The 23,928-nt window shown below is 35.6% G+C and overlaps 2 protein-coding genes across 2 annotated transcripts; one reads left to right on the top strand and one right to left on the bottom strand.

Annotated features, from left to right (window-relative positions):
* The first annotated feature begins 8,286 nt into the window (after positions 1-8,286).
* On the top strand, positions 8,287-11,878 carry LOC137732086 (mitogen-activated protein kinase homolog MMK1-like). The gene is made up of 5 exons (XM_068471384.1): positions 8,287-8,754; positions 8,939-9,206; positions 9,926-10,258; positions 10,574-10,754; positions 11,496-11,878. The coding sequence occupies exons 1-5, from the start codon at positions 8,492-8,494 to the stop codon at positions 11,669-11,671; spliced, it is 1,221 nt and encodes a 406-aa protein (XP_068327485.1). The 5' UTR covers positions 8,287-8,491; the 3' UTR covers positions 11,672-11,878.
* A 237-nt stretch (positions 11,879-12,115) lies between these two features.
* On the bottom strand, positions 12,116-15,045 carry LOC137732097 (uncharacterized). Its single transcript, XM_068471392.1, has 5 exons — positions 14,723-15,045; positions 13,417-13,518; positions 12,804-12,945; positions 12,664-12,716; positions 12,116-12,576 (listed from the first exon to the last, which is right to left on the bottom strand). Exons 1-5 carry the CDS (start codon positions 14,807-14,809, stop codon positions 12,355-12,357), a joined length of 606 nt encoding a protein of 201 aa, XP_068327493.1. The 5' UTR covers positions 14,810-15,045; the 3' UTR covers positions 12,116-12,354.
* Between the last annotated feature and the right edge of the window lie 8,883 nt (positions 15,046-23,928).

Here is a 23,928-nt window from a genome sequence, read left to right as displayed (position 1 = left end):
TACGATTCGGCTGGTGGTTTCATTAGCAGCACAAAACTCATGGCCCGTCTTCCAACTTGATGTGAAATCAGCCTTCCTTAATGGTGAACTACTTGAGCAAGTCTACATTGAGCAGCCTCCTGGTTATGTGATAAAAGGTGATGAACATAAGGTTTACAGACTGAAGAAGGCGTTATATGGACTGAAACAGGCACCTCGAGCTTGGTACAGTTGTATAGAAGCATACTTTGAAAAGGCAGGTTTCAGCAAATGTCCATATGAGCATACTCTATTCATCAAGTATGGAGAAGGAGGTAAAATCCTGATAGTTTGCTTATATGTTGATGATCTCATTTTCACGGGCAATGATGAGGCTATGTTTGTTGATTTTAAGAATTCTATGGTAGCTGAATTTGACATGACTGATTTAGGGAAGATGAAATATTTTCTTGGTATAGAAGTAATACAAACAGCCACTGGATTTTTTATTGGGCAACAAAAATATGCTCAGGAGATTTTGGAGAGGTTTCACATGGAGAATTGTAATCCAGTTGGGACTCCAACTGAACCAGGATTGAAGCTCACAAGTGATCTTGATGGGGAGAGGGTTGATAGTACTTACTTCAAACAAATTGTTGGAAGTTTAATGTACTTGACAGCCACTCGGCCCGATATTATGTATGCAGTGTGTCTGATTAGCAGGTATATGGAAAGACCAATGGAGCTGCATCTCAAAGCTGCTAAAAGAGTGTTTCGTTACTTGAAGGGAACAACGGATTTCGGTATTTTCTACAAGAAAAACGGAGGATCTGTTTTGACTGGGTTCACTGACAGCGATTATGCGGGTGATTTGGATGATAGGCGGAGTACATCCGGTCATGTGTTTTTGATAGGTTCAGGTGCCATATCATGGGCATCAAAGAAGCAACAGGTTGTTACTTTGTCCACAACTGAAGCAGAGTTCATAGCTGCAGCAACTTCTGCATGTCAAGCAATTTGGTTGAGAAGGATTCTTGAAGAGTTACATTTTTATCAACATAGGCCTACTGTGATTCATTGTGATAACAGTTCAACTATCAAACTCTCCAGGAATCCAGTTTTACATGGAAGAAGCAAACATATAGATGTGAGGTATCATTTTCTTCGTGATCTTACGACTGAAAAAACCATTGATTTGGTTTATTGTCGAAGTGAAGACCAAGTTGCAGACATCCTGACCAAACCTCTAAAGCTGGAAGCATTTGAGAAGCTGCGTGGACTACTTGGAGTTTGTTCAAGTTACTTTTTAAACTGATTGCGTAGATGGCATTCAGTTTAAGGGAGGGTGTTAAGATATTTAGTTGTTTTTAATAAATTCCTATTAATTAGGAAGTCTATTGCTTTTACCTATTCCTTAGGAGAATCCCAGATTATTAGGAGTTGTTAGTCGTGGGATTAGATGTTGCTTTATTTTCTAGCTTTCAGTTATTAGCATTTGTATTTAATTAGACTTCAAGTCAATGAATTAGCATCGCATTCCTCTTACTCATTCTGAAGCAAACTCAGTTTTTTAGGTTTTTCAACATCAAGAAGGTATCCTAGACTGATCCAGAACCCCAACTCCATCCCTGCGTTGCGTGTCTGGTCATTACCTCGTACGTGGTCGAAACACAAATGGAAGAAAAGACATACCATAGACAATTGTAATGAAATTAAGCAGACTAATACTCCTTATCTTCTTGGATGCAAAGAAAGCCTTTTGCTACGAAGATCGTTGCCGTCTCGTGCCAGATTTTGATCCCATCTTTGCACCATTCTTAGTCTCATGGCTCTCATCCTTCTTGCTCGTCTTAATCTTCTTATCGGATTGTTTAAATATTATTTTATTTTTTTTTTATACTTATATAGTGTAGTTCTCTGGAGAATTATAAAGAAAAACAATGAGATAATTTAAACTAGAGGAATAGGAAATTTGAGCGACGAGCGAAGTTCAGTTTTAGCCCTCTTGGTGTTTGTTGTGTTTTCTTTATTCAAAATAGTATTTTAATTGTTTTTTTTTAATTAATTTTTTTTTATGATGAAGTTGAAATTTCTAAAACTTATTAAGTATGCTTTACATTATGTTTTGATGAGGGACATAAATTTAGAATTTTGATAAAAGTTTGATATGCACTAATTTCCTTGTTTGGATTTATAAGCATAAAAATTTAGAATTTTCGTGTGAAAAAAAAAATTGAAATTTAGGACCTCCAATTCTCAAGTTTAAATTTCATGTAAATATGTGTCATTTCCAAATTTATATGAGTGATAGTTTAAAACTAAAATTTTCCATATTCATTCGACATTTCTATTTGAGTCATTTTGTAATTCCCTAGTTTGAGAAATGCTAAGAGCATCCCTAATGAAAAGTTCTATAAGGAGTTGGAAAAGTGGTGAATATAACCCAATTTAGAGCTCTGAGAAATCTTTGAGGCTTTAAAAAAGAATCTCTTCCAATGAGGGGTTATATACTTAGATAGTATAGTTCTCTGGAAAATTATAAAGAAAAACAATGAGATAATTTAAACTAGAGGGATAGGAAAGTTGAGCGACAAGCGAAGCTCCCACACTATTTTAGTCCACTTGATTAAGTTCATGTCTGTTGTGTTTATTCAAACAATAGTGTTTTTTTTTTTTTTTTTTTTTTTATAGTGAAGTTGAATTTTTTAAAACTTATTAAGTGTGCTCAAACTTATTATATTTGGATGAGGGATATAAATTTAGAATTTTGACAAAAGTTTGACATGCACCAATTCTTTTGTTTGAATTTATAAACATAAAAATTATAATTTTTGTATGAAAAAAAAATTGACATTTGGGACCTCCAATTCTCAGTTTTCAATTCCATATAAATATGTGTCATTCCCAAATTTCTATGAGGCATAGTTTAAAAATAAAAAAAATTCCTTTGTTCAAATTTCCTTGTTCTTTTAGGTTAGCTAAACAATAAAATTCACAAATTCTATAAAATAAAATTCAGCATTTCTATTTCCGTCATTTTGAAATTCCTTAGTTTGAGAAATGCTAAGAGCAGCACTAACGAGGGGCTCTATATGAGGCTGGAAAAGTGGTGGATATAGCCATTTAGAGTTTTGAGGAATCTTTGGGGCTCTTAAAAGGAATCTCTCCCAAAGAGGGGATATATTCCTTTCTAGCTCTAAATGGGGCTATGACACATCCCGACCTGGATTGTCCACTAGGACTCTGAATTGAGATGTGTTGGCCGACACCTAGAAGGTGATGAAGCCATAAAGTGTGGTGATGTAGAATATGTGAATAAATTTAAACCCAAAAGTGCCTAAACACGATAGTGCGCTGTGAGCAGAAATGACCTTATTTCACACGTGACGTCAGAGCATAAGTAAAGTACAGTAGAGTGGATCGAAAGTCATATAATCGAAGGTAATCTTCAATACCAAGACTTGCCACGATTTCTCGTCGATACGAAAACTCTGCTACTAGAACCTGGAGGGATAAAAACAAGAGTGAGTGGGCCTGAATATAAAGCTTTAATAAAGACCTTTTAAACGATATAACCCCTCGCTATAATACATGTATAGGTTCCAGGAAATCATACTACATATAAGTATGAAATCAAATGTAATCAATAATAAATCCAAGAATATTCCAAATCACTACATATCGGCAACAACAATATAAATCAAGTGCTCATCAATCTATGGTAACCCACGAGTCAGAGTTGCCTAACGCAACATGTATGACTCATAAATCAATCCATGATAACACCTGAGTCGGAGTTGCCTAATGCAACATGTGCCACTCATAAATCAATCCATGATAACACCTGAGTCAGAGTTGCCAATCCTTGCAACTTGTACGACAATGTTGGAGTTGTCTATCATTGCAACATGTACGACAGTGTTGGAGTTGCACAAAACATTAATATAGTCATGCCCTAACTTAATCATTTCAAATAATACTATAAACTCACGTGAACTTACATGTACGTCCCGCGTTCACCTTAGCACTTCAAGGCATTCACAACAATTATATGTAGGTAATATGCATATGGTTATACCATAATGCAATCTAAAACTCAACCATATCATAGTATTTTAGAATATACATATATATATATATATGACACGGCATAAAATGCATAAATCAATTTAAAAGCGTTTTGTGGAACTATCAATGATTTACATACGATAAAAGGAAAAGACTTACTCACCTGAGGTCCGCGTTACAACTCCCTAACACGAATATCAAGACATCACGAACGATCCTCACCTAGAACAATTATTAAGTCACATCTCAGAATTCTTATCAATAGAACACATAACTTACATAAAACACATCCCAATGATGTTCTAGAATGATTTGAGACTCATTGACCAAAAGTCAATTGTCGGTCAAAGATCAACTGTAGGGTCCACAACCCTACGTAACTCAATCCGAAAGATCCGCATCTCGAAGTTCCGATCTGTAACTTCCAAAGATCCACATTTTTCTTCTAAAACATCATACTAAAGTTTCATTACGATCCAACGGTTGGATCTCTGCCAATTGTCAATTCAAGTGGCGGTCAATGTTTTATTTTACGCACTTACAAATCCAATTCTGGAAGATCCGTACGTCAGATTCCCAATCTGTAAGTTTCTAATATCCTTAAATATTACATACTATAATGTATTAAAGTTTGGTGACGATCCCATGGTCAGATCGTCAATTCACATAATATTCTAGTAGCGGTCTTTATCAAAACTATGCTCAAACGATGAGATTTCATCAATCGGACTTCACCTATGGAATTGGGATGTCAAAATTAGCTTAGAAAGGTCATGTGGTGATTCGGCTCACGCGCTGCCGCACACGGCGGTTGGCCGCCCCGATTCGCCTGAAAATTCAACCATCTCCAAAAATTCTCAAATTTTACAGAAATGAAGATCTCAAAGAGTAGAGAAAATTTTATACCTGTGACCAAGTCCAATTTGTCCGGGAAACGCTCCAATTTCACTCAAACCCGCCGGAACCCTAAAATGGGTGAACTTCGATTCTCCTTCCTCGATGTTCCAACGTCTCTACCACTAGTTGGGTCTTGTTCCTGGGTCCAAGGAAAGTTAATTAAGGGTATTTTTAGGTGGTGGAACTTGCCGGAATGGAGGAATTGCCGTCGAGCACCTCTGGTGCTCCAGTGAAATTCCTTACGGGTTAGGACCTAAAAACCCTTAAATTTGGATGGAGATGGTAGAAGGAAGGTGATGGATGTGGGAAATTCAACTGAAAAATGGTAGAAATTGGCCGAAATTTTGGCCGGATCATACCTGGGTTCATGGAGTGCACAGGACCTTCTTGATTGGCTGCCCTCATATTCATCTAATTGGTCCCTTGCCCTTTTGTCTGATTGGTCCACTCCTTCCTCCCTAATTTCTAATTGGTTACAATTCCCACATGGTGGGAGTTTATTTTCCTTTAAATCTATAATTTAGTGAAACAACTTCAAATGTCTGTACCAACGAGTATTACACAAATACGCCAAAAGAATAAGTCATACGTTCCTCTAGACGATGGTCAACAGAAGTCAAAATCATTGCCTCTAGGGCATTTTCATCAATTCCCTCAATTAAAATAAATAAAAACGAAATTTTAGGGACGGGTTGTCACAGCTACATATTTATTTATGTAGTCATTTGATTACGCAGTCAATTTGGTTTTGTTTTAACTTTTCTTAAGTTGATTTTTGCACATATTATCTATAATGTTTATGAACTTTCAACCTAAAAAAAATTTCAAATTCTAACAAAATTAAATTTCATCACTTATGCATTGTTGGTTATGTTCTCTTGCCTTAATCTCATGCACAGAGAGGCTAAGTCTTGTATTTGTAGCATTTCAATAACGACATTGTAATGACTTTACAATTTAAGTTTATTTGCTTGTTTGTGCTTTCAAATAACAAAATTGGAATGCCCTTACAATTTAGGTATATTGTTTGTTTATATCTGTGGTTTAGGTCACTAAACTACCAAAGTTATGTTCAATCACTTCTTCTTTTTTATGAACTTTTCAATCTAGAAAATCAATCACAAAGCATAACAATTTTTTTCCTAATCAATAACACACAAAAAATAGCCGTTGTTTTATGTATTCTTAATCTAACAAACAGTTAAAAATAAACCTTTCATATCATTAACGGTTGAAAAATAACCTTTAAAATCATGTTTTAGAATTCGAATTGGGGCCCATTCATTTTTAAACTTAAAAACAAAAAAAAAACAAAAACAAAAACAAAAAACAAAGACTGTGCTCTCAATTTGGTGTGGGTCCCTTGCTTTTTGGGCTAGAAGTAGCCTAATTTTTTGCTACCAAATGAATGAAGTTACTAACCCTTGTAGTAGATATAGCCCCATTTTTTCAACTCCTTAGAGACAAAAATTTTCAGTGGAGTTACAAATGTAGTAGCCTCAGGGAGGATAAAGCCCTCGTTGGGAATGCTCTGAGAAGACTCCTTCAAAAGTATAGCTCTCTGTAAACTCTATGTCACCTCATATTTTTGTCACAATTTTTTTTTAATGTTGGCGCGGAAATTGACGTTAAACTGTAAGGTAGTAGAAAGTTCATAAAGATCCCCGTTTTGAAAGAGTTTACTTAGCATTTCTCTCCTCAATAATCTTAAATTTTCTTATTTAAACATAGTATTAATATTAAGGTTATTAAGTAAAGGGAGTTTTAACGAAACACTTCCGGTACTGTTCACTTTTAACGAAAATGATATTTTTACTCTAAAAAGTCACTCCTGGTACTATTCATTTACAATACTTTTTTGTCATTTTGATTAAAACTCAAAGTTTTCAAATTTTTTTCATTAGTTTTCCTTTAAATAAATGTAAAAGTATCAATTGATGATTTTTTTGGGGGGGCCTTGATACCGACCAGGACCATAACCATCAATTAATGCTTTAGAAATTAACAAACTATTGTACATTTAGGTCATTCAATTATTGTCCTTCATATTGACATTAAAATTCAATTACTCATTTAACAAACCCTAAACAAAGTAATTATCTTAAGAAAAAAAATACAACACAATTGGCTCTTTCTCACAGTGGTAGAAAGATGTTGAGTCATTATATAATGGTGTAAGGTGTTGAGTCATTATATAATGGTGTGGGTTTGAACTCCCTATGTGACTAATCTAACATTTAATATGACAAAGACTTTCGTTTGGCAACAAAAAAAAAAACAACTCATTCGACGGAAGACATAATATTTTGATAATGATTGGCTACTCGAGGATAAGTAGGAACTCCTACTTAAAATTCTTCGTGTTGGAATCACAGAGTATGCTTATAATATAACCATTCATATTACAAATCACTCTGTAAAGATCATCTTGCAAAAAAAAGAATTAAAACTAAAGTCATCTAGTCAATCTATTGTAGCAAATACATAGACAGTTCGTAATGCTTTTACCAATCTCGTTCGTCTGTTTTTATACATTTCGATGACTAAACGACCTTAGTTTTAATTGATTTTTTTTGCATAGGCTATATTTATGATGTGATTTATAAAATGAATGGTTCTAATCATAAACACAAAGTTCTATTAATCGGCAACGAACAGTTTTGAGTAGGAATTCATACTCATCTTTTGAGTAACCAAATATTTTTTCTTGTGAATTGTTATTGAGATTCAAAAATCTTATTTTGCACTCCAAACTTTCTATAATTAAAAAGAAAAATACACTTGTAGAGAGTGTAGAATAAATTTTTTTAGACCATCTCCAAATGAGATCTCAAATTATAAGAGTCAAATTATAATTGATAGCTGATGTGACAGTCTGAAATCTTATGTCAAATTTTATATTTATCCAACCGAATTGTAAAATGTTATTTTATTATTTAAATAGAGTTTTAAATAGTTGTAATTATTAAAAAATGTTGAAACAAAATTTTTGTTGGTTGAAATGTTAGTAGAATAAGGGATCCATAATTAAAATGAATTAAAAATAAATTTAACATTGATGTTAAATTTGACTCCAAATCACTAAACCTTTAAATCTAGTTAGCAAATAACACTTCGATTAAAGAAAATTTTGATGTCAAATATACATAGTGACATTCCATCTTAGATTTTGACATCTTATTAAAAAAAAAAAAAAAGAGATTTGGTTAGATGTGATATGTATGACAAAATGGGTAGAAAACATAGCGAAGCCAACGGAAGACGCACGACACACATAACCAACAATAACCACTTAATTCCACGAGTCAAGTTCCCATGAAACTATTCTTTTACAATTATACCATGATCCCTCTCTCCTCTTTCTCTCTCCTCTTTCTCTCTCTACAGTCATCAACCATACACATACGCTTACGTACAAATACGTAAGGGGTAACTCTTCTCTCTCCGCTTCCTCTCTTCTTGTTTACTAATTAGGGCTCGGAGCCTGAGCTTCTGAACTGCCATTTACTACAACCAACCCAACGACAAAAGACAAAACATAAAGCAGAGAAAGAGAATCGATTCACAAATGGAGGGAGGAGGGCCCGCAGCTCAATCGGCGGACACTGTGATGTCGGAGGCGGCGCCACCGTCGCATCCGGACCCCAACCACCCACAGCAACATCCGCCACCGCCGCATCAGGCCATGGGGGGAGTGGAGAGCATTCCGACCACGCTCAGCCACGGCGGCCGATTCATTCAGTACAACATCTTCGGCAACGTCTTCGAGGTCACCGCCAAGTACAAGCCCCCCATCATGCCCATCGGTAAAGGCGCATACGGCATCGTTTGGTCTGTATCTCCTCTCTCTCTCTCTCTCTCTCTCTCTCTCTCTCTCTCTCTCTTCCATCTCTTCATTTTTGTTTGTTTCAAATTTCCTCTATTTGTGAAAAGAAAACGCAAAAGATTCATCATTTGGGGAAAATTAAATCGGATTGAATGATTGATTAATCGTGAGAAATTGCAAAACAAATAGCTCTTCTTTGAATTCGGAGACGAACGAGCACGTTGCAATAAAGAAGATTGCGAATGCATTCGACAACAGGATCGATGCGAAGAGGACGCTGAGGGAGATCAAACTGCTGCGGCATATGGATCATGAGAATGTTGTTGCGATTCGGGATATAGTCCCTCCACCGCAGAGGAACTCCTTCAATGATGTTTACATTGCATATGAGCTCATGGACACTGACCTCCACCAAATCATTCGATCCAATCAAGCACTCTCCGAGGAGCACTGTCAGGTTCTGCCCCTTCTCTACTAAATGCTAGCATTTTCGATATTTTGTTTGAAACTAAAGACGAGTTCTTACTTGAAACTAACGTCAATCTTGACACCAGTGTGTTAGCATTCTATGTGAAATTGATAATTTGTGCCTTTTCGGGTTAAAAGTCTGTAAAGACAAGTTCTTTGCCGCATCAGCGTGTTTTTCTCGACCATTTGGACAGTTGTTGTGAAACAGATCGTTCCTCTAGTTGTTCTCATTGATAAAGATAAAAAATTATTGGATGAAACTGACCAAGAGGAAAGTTTGCTTTGTAATAAGAATTCTTGAGCAACCTTGAAAATAAACATTCAAGCTTTTCTCATTTTCAGCTACGCCGTTTGTTTTCCATGGAGAAGGTTTCAAGACTAGTTTTATGTACTTCTTATTAGACTTCCTTATATTTATATTATGCTCCATCAAAGCTGTGCATTGTATGCAACTTAGATGACGTATGGCTCTTTTAGCACCTAATTAGCAAGTTATGAAATAAGATGAACTGTATCTCTCCCCTCCCATTCGTTTCTTCCATTACATTTTGTATGTTAAACTTAAGAGTCTCCTGCTTCTAAATTCATAATATTTTTATTTTTTTATTATTTCACTCGACTCCACTTAGTGGGATAAGGCTTTGTCGTTGTTGTATTTCACTCAAGATCTAACAAGTACTGTTTTTACTCATTTTTTTGTGCGTGCAGTATTTCTTATATCAGATCCTCCGAGGATTGAAATACATACACTCTGCAAATGTTCTGCACAGGGACTTAAAACCTAGCAATCTTCTATTAAATGCCAATTGTGACTTGAAAATATGTGATTTTGGACTAGCTCGAGTCACCTCTGAGACTGATTTTATGACTGAGTATGTTGTTACAAGATGGTACCGTGCCCCAGAGCTATTGTTAAACTCTTCAGATTACACTGCAGCTATTGATGTATGGTCAGTAGGTTGTATTTTTATGGAATTGATGGATCGGAAGCCATTATTTCCTGGCAGAGATCACGTGCATCAGCTTCGTCTGCTATTGGAGGTAGCTTAATTATGTTTATTGGTCATAAATCATTTGTTTCTGCAAACCGAGGATCATATGATGGACAAGAAAGTATCATTGTCGTCCTTATTATTGTAACTGTTTTGTCACAGTACAGGGTCCTTGAATAGCATTATTAGCTCCTCCATGCCATAGTTACACTTGACGTGATAATAAGCCCAACATGTGTCACATTTGAGACCATTTCATGATGAGTTCGGAATTGGAATTTAGAATCTTCACGTTTCTAAAATTGTACATTTGTAGTGTAGATATCTATGAATCAGTGTGGTTAATCATCAGAAATCCTTGCAGCTGATTGGCACCCCATCAGAGGCTGAGCTGCAATTTCTAAACGAAAATGCTAAGAGATACATTCGGCAGCTTCCTTTCTACCGTCGACAGTCATTTACCGAGAAGTTTCCTCACGTCCATCCTTCAGCAATTGATCTTGTTCAAAAGATGTTGACATTTGATCCTACTCAGAGAATTACTGGTAAGTTGCCTTTACTAAAATGATCACAAATCCGATTAAAAAAATAGTCACAGTTTCTCTACTTCTCATGTGTTTTATTGACTCGGAATAATTTGTATCCCATTTAGTTTGTCATCTTCATGTGTATTAAAATCGAGTACTGTTATCTTGATTATTTTAGCTTGCTTAATGCAGACATGTTGTTGGACTATATTAACTGAATACGTTTACATGTTCAAACAATGAGATCACAAAAGAGAAGGAATTTTAGAAAATATCTGTTTTCGTATATCATTTGAAATTGAAAAATTTATGTCTAGGAGTTCATTTGAGGGTGATGAAAGTTTCTATCTCCAAATTACAACCAAATCCACCCATCAAGCATGTGGAAAACTCTACAGTCCTCATTATTCTCCTTTCTGCGGAACTCCCCATCAGATAATAGAATTGTAGCCATCACCCGCTTTCTTACACAAAGGATGCCAGCTTTCCACTGCCTTTAGGTGATTAGTTGTGTGGGTAAGATAACCTCAAGATAATATGCTTTGGCAGTGGTCCGCCCCCTTCATGCGGTCATCCGTGGAAATCAGCCGTTTTACCTTCTAAAAACTTATAGTATGTTTTCATCTGAAATTTTGAAGCTCTTCCTTGTTCTCAAACACTGAACATCGTAATCATCACATTTTGAACCTTATGTAGAACCTCTGTTACATTTAATTTAGTTTTACTGTTCTGACTACGTCCGTTCTCCCTACATTGCAGTTGAAGATGCCCTAGCTCACCCCTATTTAACATCTCTCCATGACATCAGTGATGAGCCTGTTTGCATGACTCCCTTCAGCTTCGACTTTGAGCAGCATGCACTCACTGAGGAACAGATGAAAGAGCTGATCTACCGAGAGGCACTTGCATTTAACCCCGAGTATCTGCTACAGTGAGGAGTTTGCTATTTAATTCACGTGGATTTTCAATTGTGTGGTCTCTAGGTTCCATCTGTACGGTGTTCGGGATTGATTTTTCATGTAAATATGTTCCATCCGAAAGTGGAAGGTTCTAGATTCGAATTATTGATCATCTGGAACAATGACAGCGATGTTTGTATCGGCTAGTTTGATTCTGTTTATCTAATTATTGAATTGAGCATACTGCTGAGGAATTAAATTTTCCTTGAACAGAAAGCTTGAGAATCGATAAAGATCTCCGATGTCTGTTGTTACATTTGATCGTATTCATGCGCCTGCGTTCTTCTTTTCCATTTCCGACCGTAAATCTGTAATCTGTGCTGGCATTCCCTTCGACATGGATTGCACTTCAGTCTGTGCAGGACGAAGCCGGAATGCCAGAAGCCGACGTTTACTTACCCGAATGAGAGTTTAAAAATGCCTCAATTTTAGCTCGCGTCAATTCTTCTAATAGAAAGAGTTACATGAATTGTTTTCGTACAATTGATCAACACCGAATGAGATGAATAAAGCGAAACTTTACCAAAGAAAGTAACCTCATCAGAGCTAACTGCCAAGGCAACCAAATATATCATGTAGGCAAAACAATGAAGAACAAACTCATCTCAAACTAATCTTCCTATTGTAGGAAGATACTACAAGGAGCTCGTATAATCCCATTAGGTCTTCGCATTCCCGAAGAATCTTGAAAGTGGCACGGGACCATCAGCCTCGTCATCGTCACTGCTCGAGTGTTTGGTCTTTGACCTGTACTTCTTTTCCTTCTTTGTTCTCTTGGACCTGGACTTGGATCGTCTTGATTCTCGGTCTTCGTCTTCACTACTGGAAGAATCTGAGGATGAGCTCGAGGTGCTAGACTCTGAAGATCTCCTTCTTGAATGCTACAAAGTGCAGTGAGGAAAATATTAAACCGATTAAACACATAACACACACGCACCACTACAAAAAAATTTGTAGGCGGTGGGCACCTTTCTCTTCCTGCTGCTGCTGCTGCGTTTCTTTAAATCTTTGTCCTTCTTATCTGCAAGGACACATATTCACCTTCAGAAAAGAGACTAGTAGAAACAAGTAATGGTTTGTGTTTACATTCCATGTCCAGGATACCCACCTTTTTTGCGATCGGACTTACTACTAGAGTGGTTTCTTCCATTGGCAAGCTTGCGAGCCCTTTCGGCATCCAGTTGAGCTCTGTATTCTCTCATCATTCTATCAGTATCCTTCTCCAGTTCGCCCTTTCTAATTTCATCTTCCTAGTACATCAATACATTAAGACTGACTGAAAATTTGCATGTATTGCATAAGGCTACAGATGCAGAAAGCTTTGAAAAAAAATGAATGTAGCAAGTAGACAATACTACCATTTTATGACACGGTAGGAAGATAAAAATATTCGAGCAAATATCAGTTCAATTAGCTGAACCCAAATATTTCTAAATGCGAAATGTTAGTCCTAAGTAGTTAGGACTGCAGGCTAACATCAACGAGAACATCCTCTTCTTTCAGTCTTCCAAACCTAAATGCATCGGATCATGTACCTTTCTAACTATCAGGCATAACCACAAACTCATTTAACATGTTCCTTCTACAACACACAATATCAAAAGGGTGCCCTTTTTTAAGCTCTTTTAACAGGTACAGAATTCTGTATGAACTATACATAGGGAAAACAGCAGCAAAAATAGGTAAGGAAAGTCCATCAGCAGAAAGAAAGAAGAAAGTACCTTTTGCTTCTGTTTATACTCCTCCCAGGTAATTGTATGAGAAGTTTTGAGGCTAGCCAAACGAGCAGCATGCCACTCTGGTGAATGAAATGAACCATCCACCTGCGACAGTCCTCATCAGTGAAAGTACAGGAAAATAAAACATCCAGGATACAAGTATTATATTGGATTATCGAGTCAATTCTCTAATAGGAAGATGGACCATGTGTCAATTTCACCAAATGCTAAGCAAACTACGAAATCTACCATGACTAAAATTAATATCCGCAGTAATTATGTTCTCCGCCAAATATTAAATTGGCTTAGAAACTATTGAGTTAATAATTTTGTAACTCGTTTGGAGGTAACATCTATCGTTATTTATAAAATAAAATTTCTTGTATTGAACCACACAACCACCCTTATAAACTGACACCTAGTGGAAAAAAGGATTCAACAATTAAATTATAAGTTAATATGGTACCCTACTTCAAATTGACACACATTTCATTTTGCATATATACCCATAGAAGTAATATAAGAATATGGTGATGTGGAATGGGAATTAGAAACATGCTCTGTCTGACGATAATTCTTTCGGTGGTCATAGGCTTTATAAATGGCTAGCTACAGAATTTTAAATGACGATAATTCTTGAGATAAATTAATCATTATCATAATTCCTATAGAGGTACTCCACAAACTGCATGATTGGGCACACTAGTCCCATCAATTGAGAGTACTCAAAACGACGGGAAAAAACCATTAAATTCCGTTCACCCTAGGATGCTATAGACACCCTCTATCTCTAAAAGCTTGTTGTTAATCAACATACATTTTAACACCTATGAACCAATGCTAACCACATCACAAACAAACTAGAAGGTAAAAATAATGCTCTAACCCAATTCCATATACCTTGAATTGTACTTCATAAAGAAAGCATTTAAATTTACAAGAAGATGGTAGCGATTTCAAGAGCCAAATAATCAGCGTTCTTATGTTTTAAGTTGTCAAGTCAACAATTCACACGAGATTCGACACAAACAATTCCTTTTAACGAACATCACATAATCCTAGAGAATCAGATACTATAAGTCTATAACCACAAGTTCAGTAAACAGTAAATAATTACAACACACCCACCAAAAACCAAGATTGAATCTTTCAACAAAGTTTCCATAGAAATCACACATCCAATTGCACAGTACGCAGTTCACTCAGAAAATTTAATGCAAGCAACTCAATTCGAATGCAAAGAAATACTAGAATTGAAGAAATGGGGGAGAAAATTGAAATTGGTGAGGTGGTATGGAAGGGTACAAACCATGCCGTCTTCGACCTCATCGGGGCCGGCAGAGCTGGAGCCGAGCCTGGATCTCTGCATAGCCTTGTAAGCTTGATTTTTACCCATTTCGAAAGAGACCCAGATGAGACAATCAATCAATCGAAAAGAACAAGACAGAAACCTAGGAGGAGGCAAAGATACGACTAGAGTATCAGCGGAGGACAACCCATGTACTGAAATCGAGAGAATTGAGGAGCAGCAAGGAGAAGCGAGGAGGTTGGGTTTGGGATTTTCGAAGCGAGAGGGGGGTTATTGCTCCTCGTCGTATGAATTTGGTGATACAATTAGAAGGTGAGGTTGTCAGGAAGAGCCAGCAGATTTGTCAGAGAAACAACGACGGTATGGGGCGAAACCTTGAGAGATTTAGATGACGTGTTGCATATTGATTGGTAGGAGCAGAAGTCAGTATAATACAAGCAACACACACAATAACGGATGACTCATCATCGAATTGATGGGCTGTCTGCTAGCATGGAGGTAATTTTGGGCTTCGTACTGGATTTGGGCCTTTGGGCTCTGGAATCCATAAGTATTAGACTAGCACCCAACAAACAAAGCAAAATCATAAGTTTATAACTAAATAATGAAGGCGTCATTTTGAATTATGGTCTAGCGGATCTTAGGTCGGATCCTCTCTAAAAACGAATTAGAATTTTATTTTTGCTAGTTAATTATGAGGCTCAGCCTACTCCCCCACCTCCTTGATGTACATAATATCATTTGTTCAAAAAAAAAAAAAAAAAAAACTAAGTAATGAAGGTAAGCTAATTGCATGTTATTTTATGTGTTCCCGCTTTTTGGAACAGTTGTTACATGATGTACCATTTTATGATTTAGCCATAAGTCGATGTATCTCACTTTTGAAGATATTTATATAAAATAAATACATGTATTATAATTTAAGTTAAATAATAATATCACGTGATAATGTTTTAAAATAAGGTTAAACTCTGTTTACTACCCTCATGTTTCATGGTTTTCAACATTTAGCACATGAAGTTTTTTTCGTTCCAGAGTCATACCTAAAGTGTTAATTTTGGCACAGTCTCATACATCCGTTAATCTAGCTGTTAAGTATTCCGTTAACTGATGATGTGGCGTCCACGTAGACAATGACTGGACGCCACGTGTCATTAAAAAAAATTAAAATAATTAATTAAACAAAAGTTTTTTTAAAAAAATCCCAAGTCCCCTTTGTCTTCCCCACCCCGATCCCCTTCCCTTCTCCCTCTGCATCTCTGCACCTCTGCACATCCGCTCTATCACGCCCTAAATTAAAAAAAATAAAAAATTTCCAGGCATGAATAAAAAGAGTAACTTAAAGGTAATAACAGGTAACTAGGTTGAACTAAAACGTTTCATTAAACAAAATAATTTAAATAGTCATTACACATAAAAGAAAGCGACAACAACTCCTTAAAAAGTTTAAAACTATTTATAAGCAGTCTATTTCTTCCAAGTTAGTCACTAGATTCTTGTCTCATCTCCTGTAACACAACTAATAAGGGGTAAGCTAAAAGCTCAGTAGGGGCCCAAGGCCTCAAGTGATTAATATTATTAATGTTATGAATGTTTTATGAGTAATGTAATGCGAGAACAAAAATTCTTTTCTACCCAACCTGTTAATCTATATATTGAAGCAACCAGACCTGCATGTCCCATACCATGCATTTTACCACTGTGGTCCCGAGTGCTCTAATACATAGAATAACCCCCATTAACTAACCCAAGTTCATAACCCCTTTTGCTAGTCATCTTATCTGATTCATTGATCTCTAGCCCAAATCACCCACATCGACAATTCCCATCGATATCCTATTCTACTGTGCACATTGGGCTCGCCTGGAATTGGTTTCGCAATGAACAGACTCAACTACACAAAAGCTAAATTCCACATCTTCCCACAACATACGTAACTCCTTTACTTCGTTGACAAATGATGATGATCATGCCAGTGTATAATATACCACATAACAAATCACATTTAAGTCAATAGTTGAATATCTCAAGTTCACATAACAATTTTCACGAAATACAAGTAACGAAGACAATCAGTTAATTCCCCAAATTTCCCTACCTCAAATCCTTACTTCTTACTCCACGAGTACTTCTTTTGCTTATCTCCTTTATCAGTTATACACACTTTTTACATAGGGTATGTATTACATGTCCCCAGGAAAAGAGCAAAGATGGAGCATTGCTCCTATTTATACCATAACTAAGGCGGCAACCAATTTGTTCTCATTGGTTTATAATTTTCTCTACAAACCACCCCACTTGCTTCCACCATTCCATGTTAGCTATAGGCTTCATTTGTCATCACATAGCATTCAATAGTCATCACCCTAAAGTGCTTACTAAGCACCTTAACAACACCGAATGATAACACCTAAGCTACAAATCACTTTCCACCAATCATTCCACGTTAGCTATAGGCTTTATTTGTCATCACATAACCTTCAATAGTCAATTGGCATGGAATTATAACATGAGGAGAGGACACCTAACTAGGTGATTAAGCTAATGATTAAATGGTGGCAATAAGATGTGTCAACTACATGCAAGACTTGAATTGTGGAGCTACACGTCCAACCCAACATGGTGCTTACAAGCACCTTAAAAATGATAGGAGATAAGGCCGCATGGTAAGCTTCACACGTCCACCTTATAAACTTATGACTAAGCATAAGAACGGTTCTAGGGCTTAACTAAGAAAAATATTCCAAAACTTAGCCTCGAGTCTAATAAAATAAATAATAACTTAAACATAGGGTTTCACCAATATAAAATACAGGTTCTCACACGCTTTCACCCTCATTCTCCACTCTCTCTCTCACTCCCCAAATCCCCAGATCCCTCTGCACCTCTGCACATCCATCCTTCTCCAGATCCCCCTTGTCTTCCCCACCCCGAGTGACTTGCTGTCACATGTGCAACGGTACAGGCCTTTTTGTGGAATAGAGGGTCGTCGTGCTTCCATCCGAGGATGAGGGACTTGTCGGGTTCCTGGAGCTCAACGGAATGGAGCGCGTGGGAGTTGAGGATGGTGTGGACGGCATCGAGTTCTTGGATGGTGAGGGGGTCGAGAGGGTGGTAGGGGGTGTCGGAGCTGTGGTCTTTGAGGCGGGGCGTTGGGATAGGGGGTTTGGATTGGATGCGGTTTTTGGAGGAGCACCAGGCGAAGTTTGTTGTGTAGTCGAGAAGGTCGGAGACGCATGGGCGGCGCATAAGGGAGGTGGGACCAAGTGAAGGGGAGGACTAGGCTATGCAGAGGGAAAGGGAGAAAAAACGCAAGAATCTCCAATCTTCCATGGATTTTGTGTTTCAGAGTTTGAGTTTGAATGAGGGGGAATGATGGATGTGCAGAGGTGCAGAGGGAGATTGGAGGGGAGTCGGGATGGGGAAGACAAAGGGGATATAGGGATTTTTTGTTTTTTAAACTTTTATTTAATTAATTATTTTAATAGTTTATTTTTTAAAATTTTTAACAAACGGATATATGAGATTGTTTCAAAATTTACACGTCACAGTTAACAGGAGACTTAACAAACGGATATATGAGATTGTTCCAAAATTTACACTTTAGGTATAACTCTGGGACAAAAAAAAAATTTATGTACTAAATTTTAAAAATCACAAAACATGAGGGTAGTAAAGAGTTTTTCACCCTTTAAAATATTTCTAAAAAATGATTGAATACATGTACTTGTGGGCCAGTTTTCCAAGTTGTACACACTAGTACTAGTCCACTGTACAAACATGCCTTTTGTGCGTCTGGTTTATCCAATAAAAAGTTGTATCGATTAAGCTAATCAAACAATAATGTCATTCTTATTATATTTTTGTATCATAATTATATACCATTTTAGATGGTATTTGATATGGACAGTTACATTATCTAAATTAATTAATATTTAATTTTAAAATGTTAATCAATAATTAATAAAAAGATTGTTAATTAAATGATGATTGCGGTACACGAGGAGTTTTCTTCTGCCATCTAAGATTATTTAAGTGTTTTAATTAATAAAAATATTGAAATAAAATGATGTAACTTGTTCAACTCATCTGCCAACAAAAATGATAAAGAAATGTGGTATAAATTTGTGATAAGAATAACATTACTTCTAACAATCAAATATTAGTTAATGTATTAATAATAATAATTAATCATACTCAATTCGTATTAAGCTAGAAAAGTAGCAGATAATTGCTCACTTGCTCAATATGTATTGGCACTTTGTTTTGTGGGATTTTTATCACCCATTATCTTTTATGTTTTGCAAATGCGTCATTTTAGTCCTTTTTGTTTGAATTAGTCAATTTCGTCTTTTATGTTTTGTCAATTTTTTCCGTGCTGGTCAGTTTCGTTAGTGATAATATGACACAAACGTGGGACTAGAAAACCAATCGAATTGTGTCATGTGGATTTAAACAAAATTTAAAAACTTAAAAACCAATAAAGAAAAAAATATAAAAAGATTGAAAAAAAAAATGAAATATAAAAATAGGTTGTTGTCAGGAAACTTGTGTTATTTATTGTAAGATTACACAAGACATGATAGAAATTTCGAGAGATTGTAACATGCAACTATACGTGACTAGGTATGAGCAACGGTTATGGTGGGCTGATAATCGTAGTTATTTACTAATAATTATTTATGTTCATACCCGCATAACTGTTAATATGTTGGATAATTGTATAAACAGTTATACCCGTACCCATAACTGTTTATAAATGATTAACCATACCCAAAAACGTGTACCCATTTAACCATAACCGTTTACCCATTTAACCATAACCATTTATCCGTTTATCCTTTTTTTTCACTCATTTACCTCTTTTTTCATCTGTCTACATGTTTTTTTTTTTAACAACTTGAAAATTACAAAATAAAAATTTGTCATAATTTTCGTTTTCTAACAATTAAACATCATTATATGTACATTTTAGCATGCATTTCCCTATTTTAATCATTTAAGTTCTCATACAATTCCAATAATTGAAATAATAGTTTACAAATGATATTTTTCTGCTACACCCAAGCAAGTCTTTAATTTCAAAAGAGATCTCAAACCAAAATTTCAGGAATCCCGAAATTACTTACTGTAACTCAACCATCGATCCATTCTACAGAAGTTTATCTGGTGGATACCACCATGCTAGTAAAATGACAAATACATTCATCATTCAATATTGCATAAAGTATTTTTTTCAGTACATTGCCAGGTAATATACCAGACAACACAAAGCATCAAACTTCTTCCAGCCTTAGAAACATATAAACACGGGAAAAAAAAAAAAAAAAAACCTATCAGATACGAATTCAACCACATAACTGTTGAGAGTTGTCCCAAATTGATAAGGGACAAAGTTTTCTATGTGCTTATATGATATTGGGTTACTCTCCATATTGTCAATTGATTTTATGGTGAAACCTTAATTTCATCATGGTATTAGAGCAAGGTTGTCCACGTGTGAAGTCTAACGGCCACACGCACTCCACATCATCTAGTTGTTGTCCATGTGTAGGCTTGAAAATCTGCCATACATGCGGGGGCGTGTTGAGAGTTGTCCCACATTGGTGAGGGACAATGTTTGCTATGTGCTTATATGATATTGGGCAACTCCTCATATTGCCAATTAGTTTTATGGTGGAACCTCAATTTCATAAAGAACTTCGATGTTAAATTACATGGGTATAACCAATCCAATAGTCTATAATTTTTTTTGTTTAAATTTTACATATATTAAATTAAATGGGTAAATGAATATTCACTATAATCTCGGGTAATACCCATAACCAATTGATAGCCTTTTTACCTGAGGGTAATACCCATAATCGTTCATTTAAATTTCATGGATAAACAATTATACTCATAACCGTTTGTTCGTCTAAACGGTTATCCATAACCATAATCGTAAACTTTAAATGGACGAGTAACCGCGGTTACCCAAACCCATGGATATTTTGTCCATTCCTATACATGACTAGAGAAATGCTAAAATAGAAATCCATTACACTATGAAATATCTTGTAGAGGAGGAGAGAGAGAGAGAGAGAGAGAGGAGGAGAGAGGTTCTATTATAACATTAATTGATAATATGAGAAGTAATTTAACTTATTTATAAACTTATGTAAGGTTTCTTCTTTCATCAATGTAAGATTCATTTTTAATATACTCTCTTAGTTGTGGTGAATATTCAAGCTTAATAAATGTACAACACAATATGACAACGTGGAGTACGTACGGACGTCGGGCTTTACATGTGAAACAATCTAACTTTGGCTCTGATCCATAAAAAATTAAAATTTTACTATAAAACTAATTAATAATAAAGAGTAATCAACGTACTTAAAAGGCGATATAAAGTTCCTCATTTATTGAAAGAGATTGATTTGGTAGCAACAACAGTTAATATATACAGTTTTGTACAGTTTTGCAGCAGGCTGGAGAATAGTTCTTTATCAGTTTATGTGTGGGTATGGCAGAGAATCAGACTGAGACGGGGAGAGGGGTTGGGGTGGACGAGGCGTTTCGAGTTCAGAGAGGCCACCACTCACTGTAAAGTTTGTACGGCCTGGCATAGCCTACACTTTAAACTTTTGCCATATCTCCGATGTGCCGACGTTTTTGTGACGAGCGATTTAGATCTCGTTTGGTATTGAAGTGATTTTAAAAAAAGTTGTTATAAAAAAAGTTGGAAGCTATTTTTATGTTTGGTAAACACTTAGCTTCAGCTTTTTTTCACAATTTTGGATAAAAAAGCCAAAAACAAGAAGCTACAAAACCAAGCTTTGAAAAACCGGTTTTTTTTCACATCAGTTTTACATAAAAATTTACCAAACACTCTAATACTGCTTTTTTTTTTTTTTTCAAAAGCACTTTTACAAAAAAGTTTACCAAACACTCTGCTGCTTTATTTCACAGCTGCTTATTCTCACAGCACAGCAGAAGCAGCTTTTTTTTCAAAGCACAACAATACCAAACCAGCCCTTAATTACATGAAAACGATAACACTGTCATAATATTATACCACGACTTGTAGTATATTTGTGAGTTGTTACACGCAAGTTCTTTACCTTTGTAATATTCTTTTTCACGTTGTTAGGGTAATTTCGCGGGAGGAATGATCATGATTTTGTTTGGTTGTTTGGTTGTTACAACATAAATTATTGGATTTGAACAAAAAAAAAAAAACCATAAATCAATTGAGTAGTACGTCGGAATGGGAGTGGGAGTGGCCATTGTTGTTTCGTTTGTTTTCTCTCTCTCTCTCTCTCTCTCTCTCTCTCTCTCTTATGTTTGTCTGTAAGTTTTGGCCGTAACGTAAAATGCGTTTTGTGGTATTTCAATCCGGCATGGAAAGCGACTTGGTTTTAACTTATACAAGATGCATGGTGGTGGGAAGGAGTCATTTTCTCTCATGTTTTTTAAAAGCATATATATAGACAAGTTTAATTAATTGATTAGGGCTTACGTGTTATCTTATTTGCCTTCAATCAATCTCAAAACCACAACTCATGTCTCATGAGCATGCCATCCTAATCATATATTATTGAAGGGATGGCGACCCCTTTATCTCTCTTTTCTCTTCCTGCATGCATAGTCTATCACGCGTGCGTACGTATGAGCGTGCATGTCTGCTTAAACGCTTGAATGTAGCGGTGGTTCGTGCGTGCATGCATACAAATAATGTCGTACGTGAGAATTTGCAATTTCATTTTTGCATTCACAAAGAAGAGTGGAGAGTAGTCACTCAGTACTACGGTCTGATAATATTCATCTTCACTTGTAAGTGAGAGATTTTAAGTTCGAACTCGTGAATGACGAATTCGATGTCAAATTAAATTGCTCATTGTATAATTTCACCAAACTCGTGTAAAATATATAAATGTACTTAAAAAAAAAATGGGGAGTACGTATTTGAATGTGTAGTAGATCGTACGTCCTAATGTGGACAAATTGGTTCAGATCATATATAATATACTACTTCATGACTTGAACAGTATACATCAACATTAATAAGTTGATGGACGGACCTATGAATTATTGTAACAACACTCTTAATTGTGTTTCAGTAGAGCCCCACCCCCCCCCCCCAGCTAGGGTTTTCAGGGTTATATAGCACACACTCATAAATTGTTTGTTTTTATATTTATTTAATTTTTTTTTCTTGTGGCATCTTGAAGTGGGTGTATGCATGAAAGAACCTAACTCAATTTCAAAATATGTCATTTAGTGCTACGATATAATGATATTTTTCTTTACTTGCAAGTAAGAGGTCTTAAGTTCGATTATTGACAAAGATGAATGTGAACCATATTATTACTAGTTCATTGTGAGGCTTCACCCACTCTCCCACCCATTAGTGTAAATAATATCGTTTGTTATAAGTATATAAAAAAAAAAAAAAAAACCCCTCAATTTCAAAATATAAATTATCGATCTTTTTTAAAGTCTAATAATTAATTATTTTTTTTTAAGTAAACTAGTAAAGTGTAAACAAAAGGCTTTAAAATTTATATCTAGCAATTGATTGCTTGGGTTAAAAAGTAAGATTCTCATAGTTAAGTTTTGTTGCTTTATCTATATTCTTTAAAGCGAAAAACATTTGAGTTTTTGTTAACCGCTTGCACTTGTAGAAAATATCAAGGGACAAATTTGTGACATTATTTTTTACACATATTTTGTAGGGTACACTTTGTAATTTATTTCAATTATCCAATTGGTCTATATTTTAGAACATTATTGATAAATCATCTTCACAAAAAATTAGACAAATCGAAAACCAGTGAAGGAAATGAACGAATACGACTTTGTAAAAAAACACTAAATTTGATCCAATGGTCATATGATTTTAAATTTTGGATGATTTTTTTATACGATTCTTAAAATATATTATAAAGTGAACTTTATAAAAACGTATATAAAAAGTTGAAAAAAAAAAAATGCCAAGAAGAGTGTGTGCGCGCACACACACATAATATACTTGTATTTATAGATATATTAAATCCCGCAACTACTTTCGTATCAATGTATATATGATTTGGCAGCGTTACGGGAAGAAGGCAAATTAATGGAAGATAAATAGCTACTAAAAGCCACCACCGGATGGTCCCAACAAGTAGTCTATGATCCATACCAAATTCTGAAGGCTGCCAATAACTTTTTCATTTTTC

Source organism: Pyrus communis, chromosome 1 (assembly GCF_963583255.1).
Source record: "Pyrus communis chromosome 1, drPyrComm1.1, whole genome shotgun sequence".
Taxonomy (NCBI): Eukaryota; Viridiplantae; Streptophyta; class Magnoliopsida; order Rosales; family Rosaceae; genus Pyrus; species Pyrus communis.
This window is presented reverse-complemented; position numbering and strand designations above follow the sequence as displayed.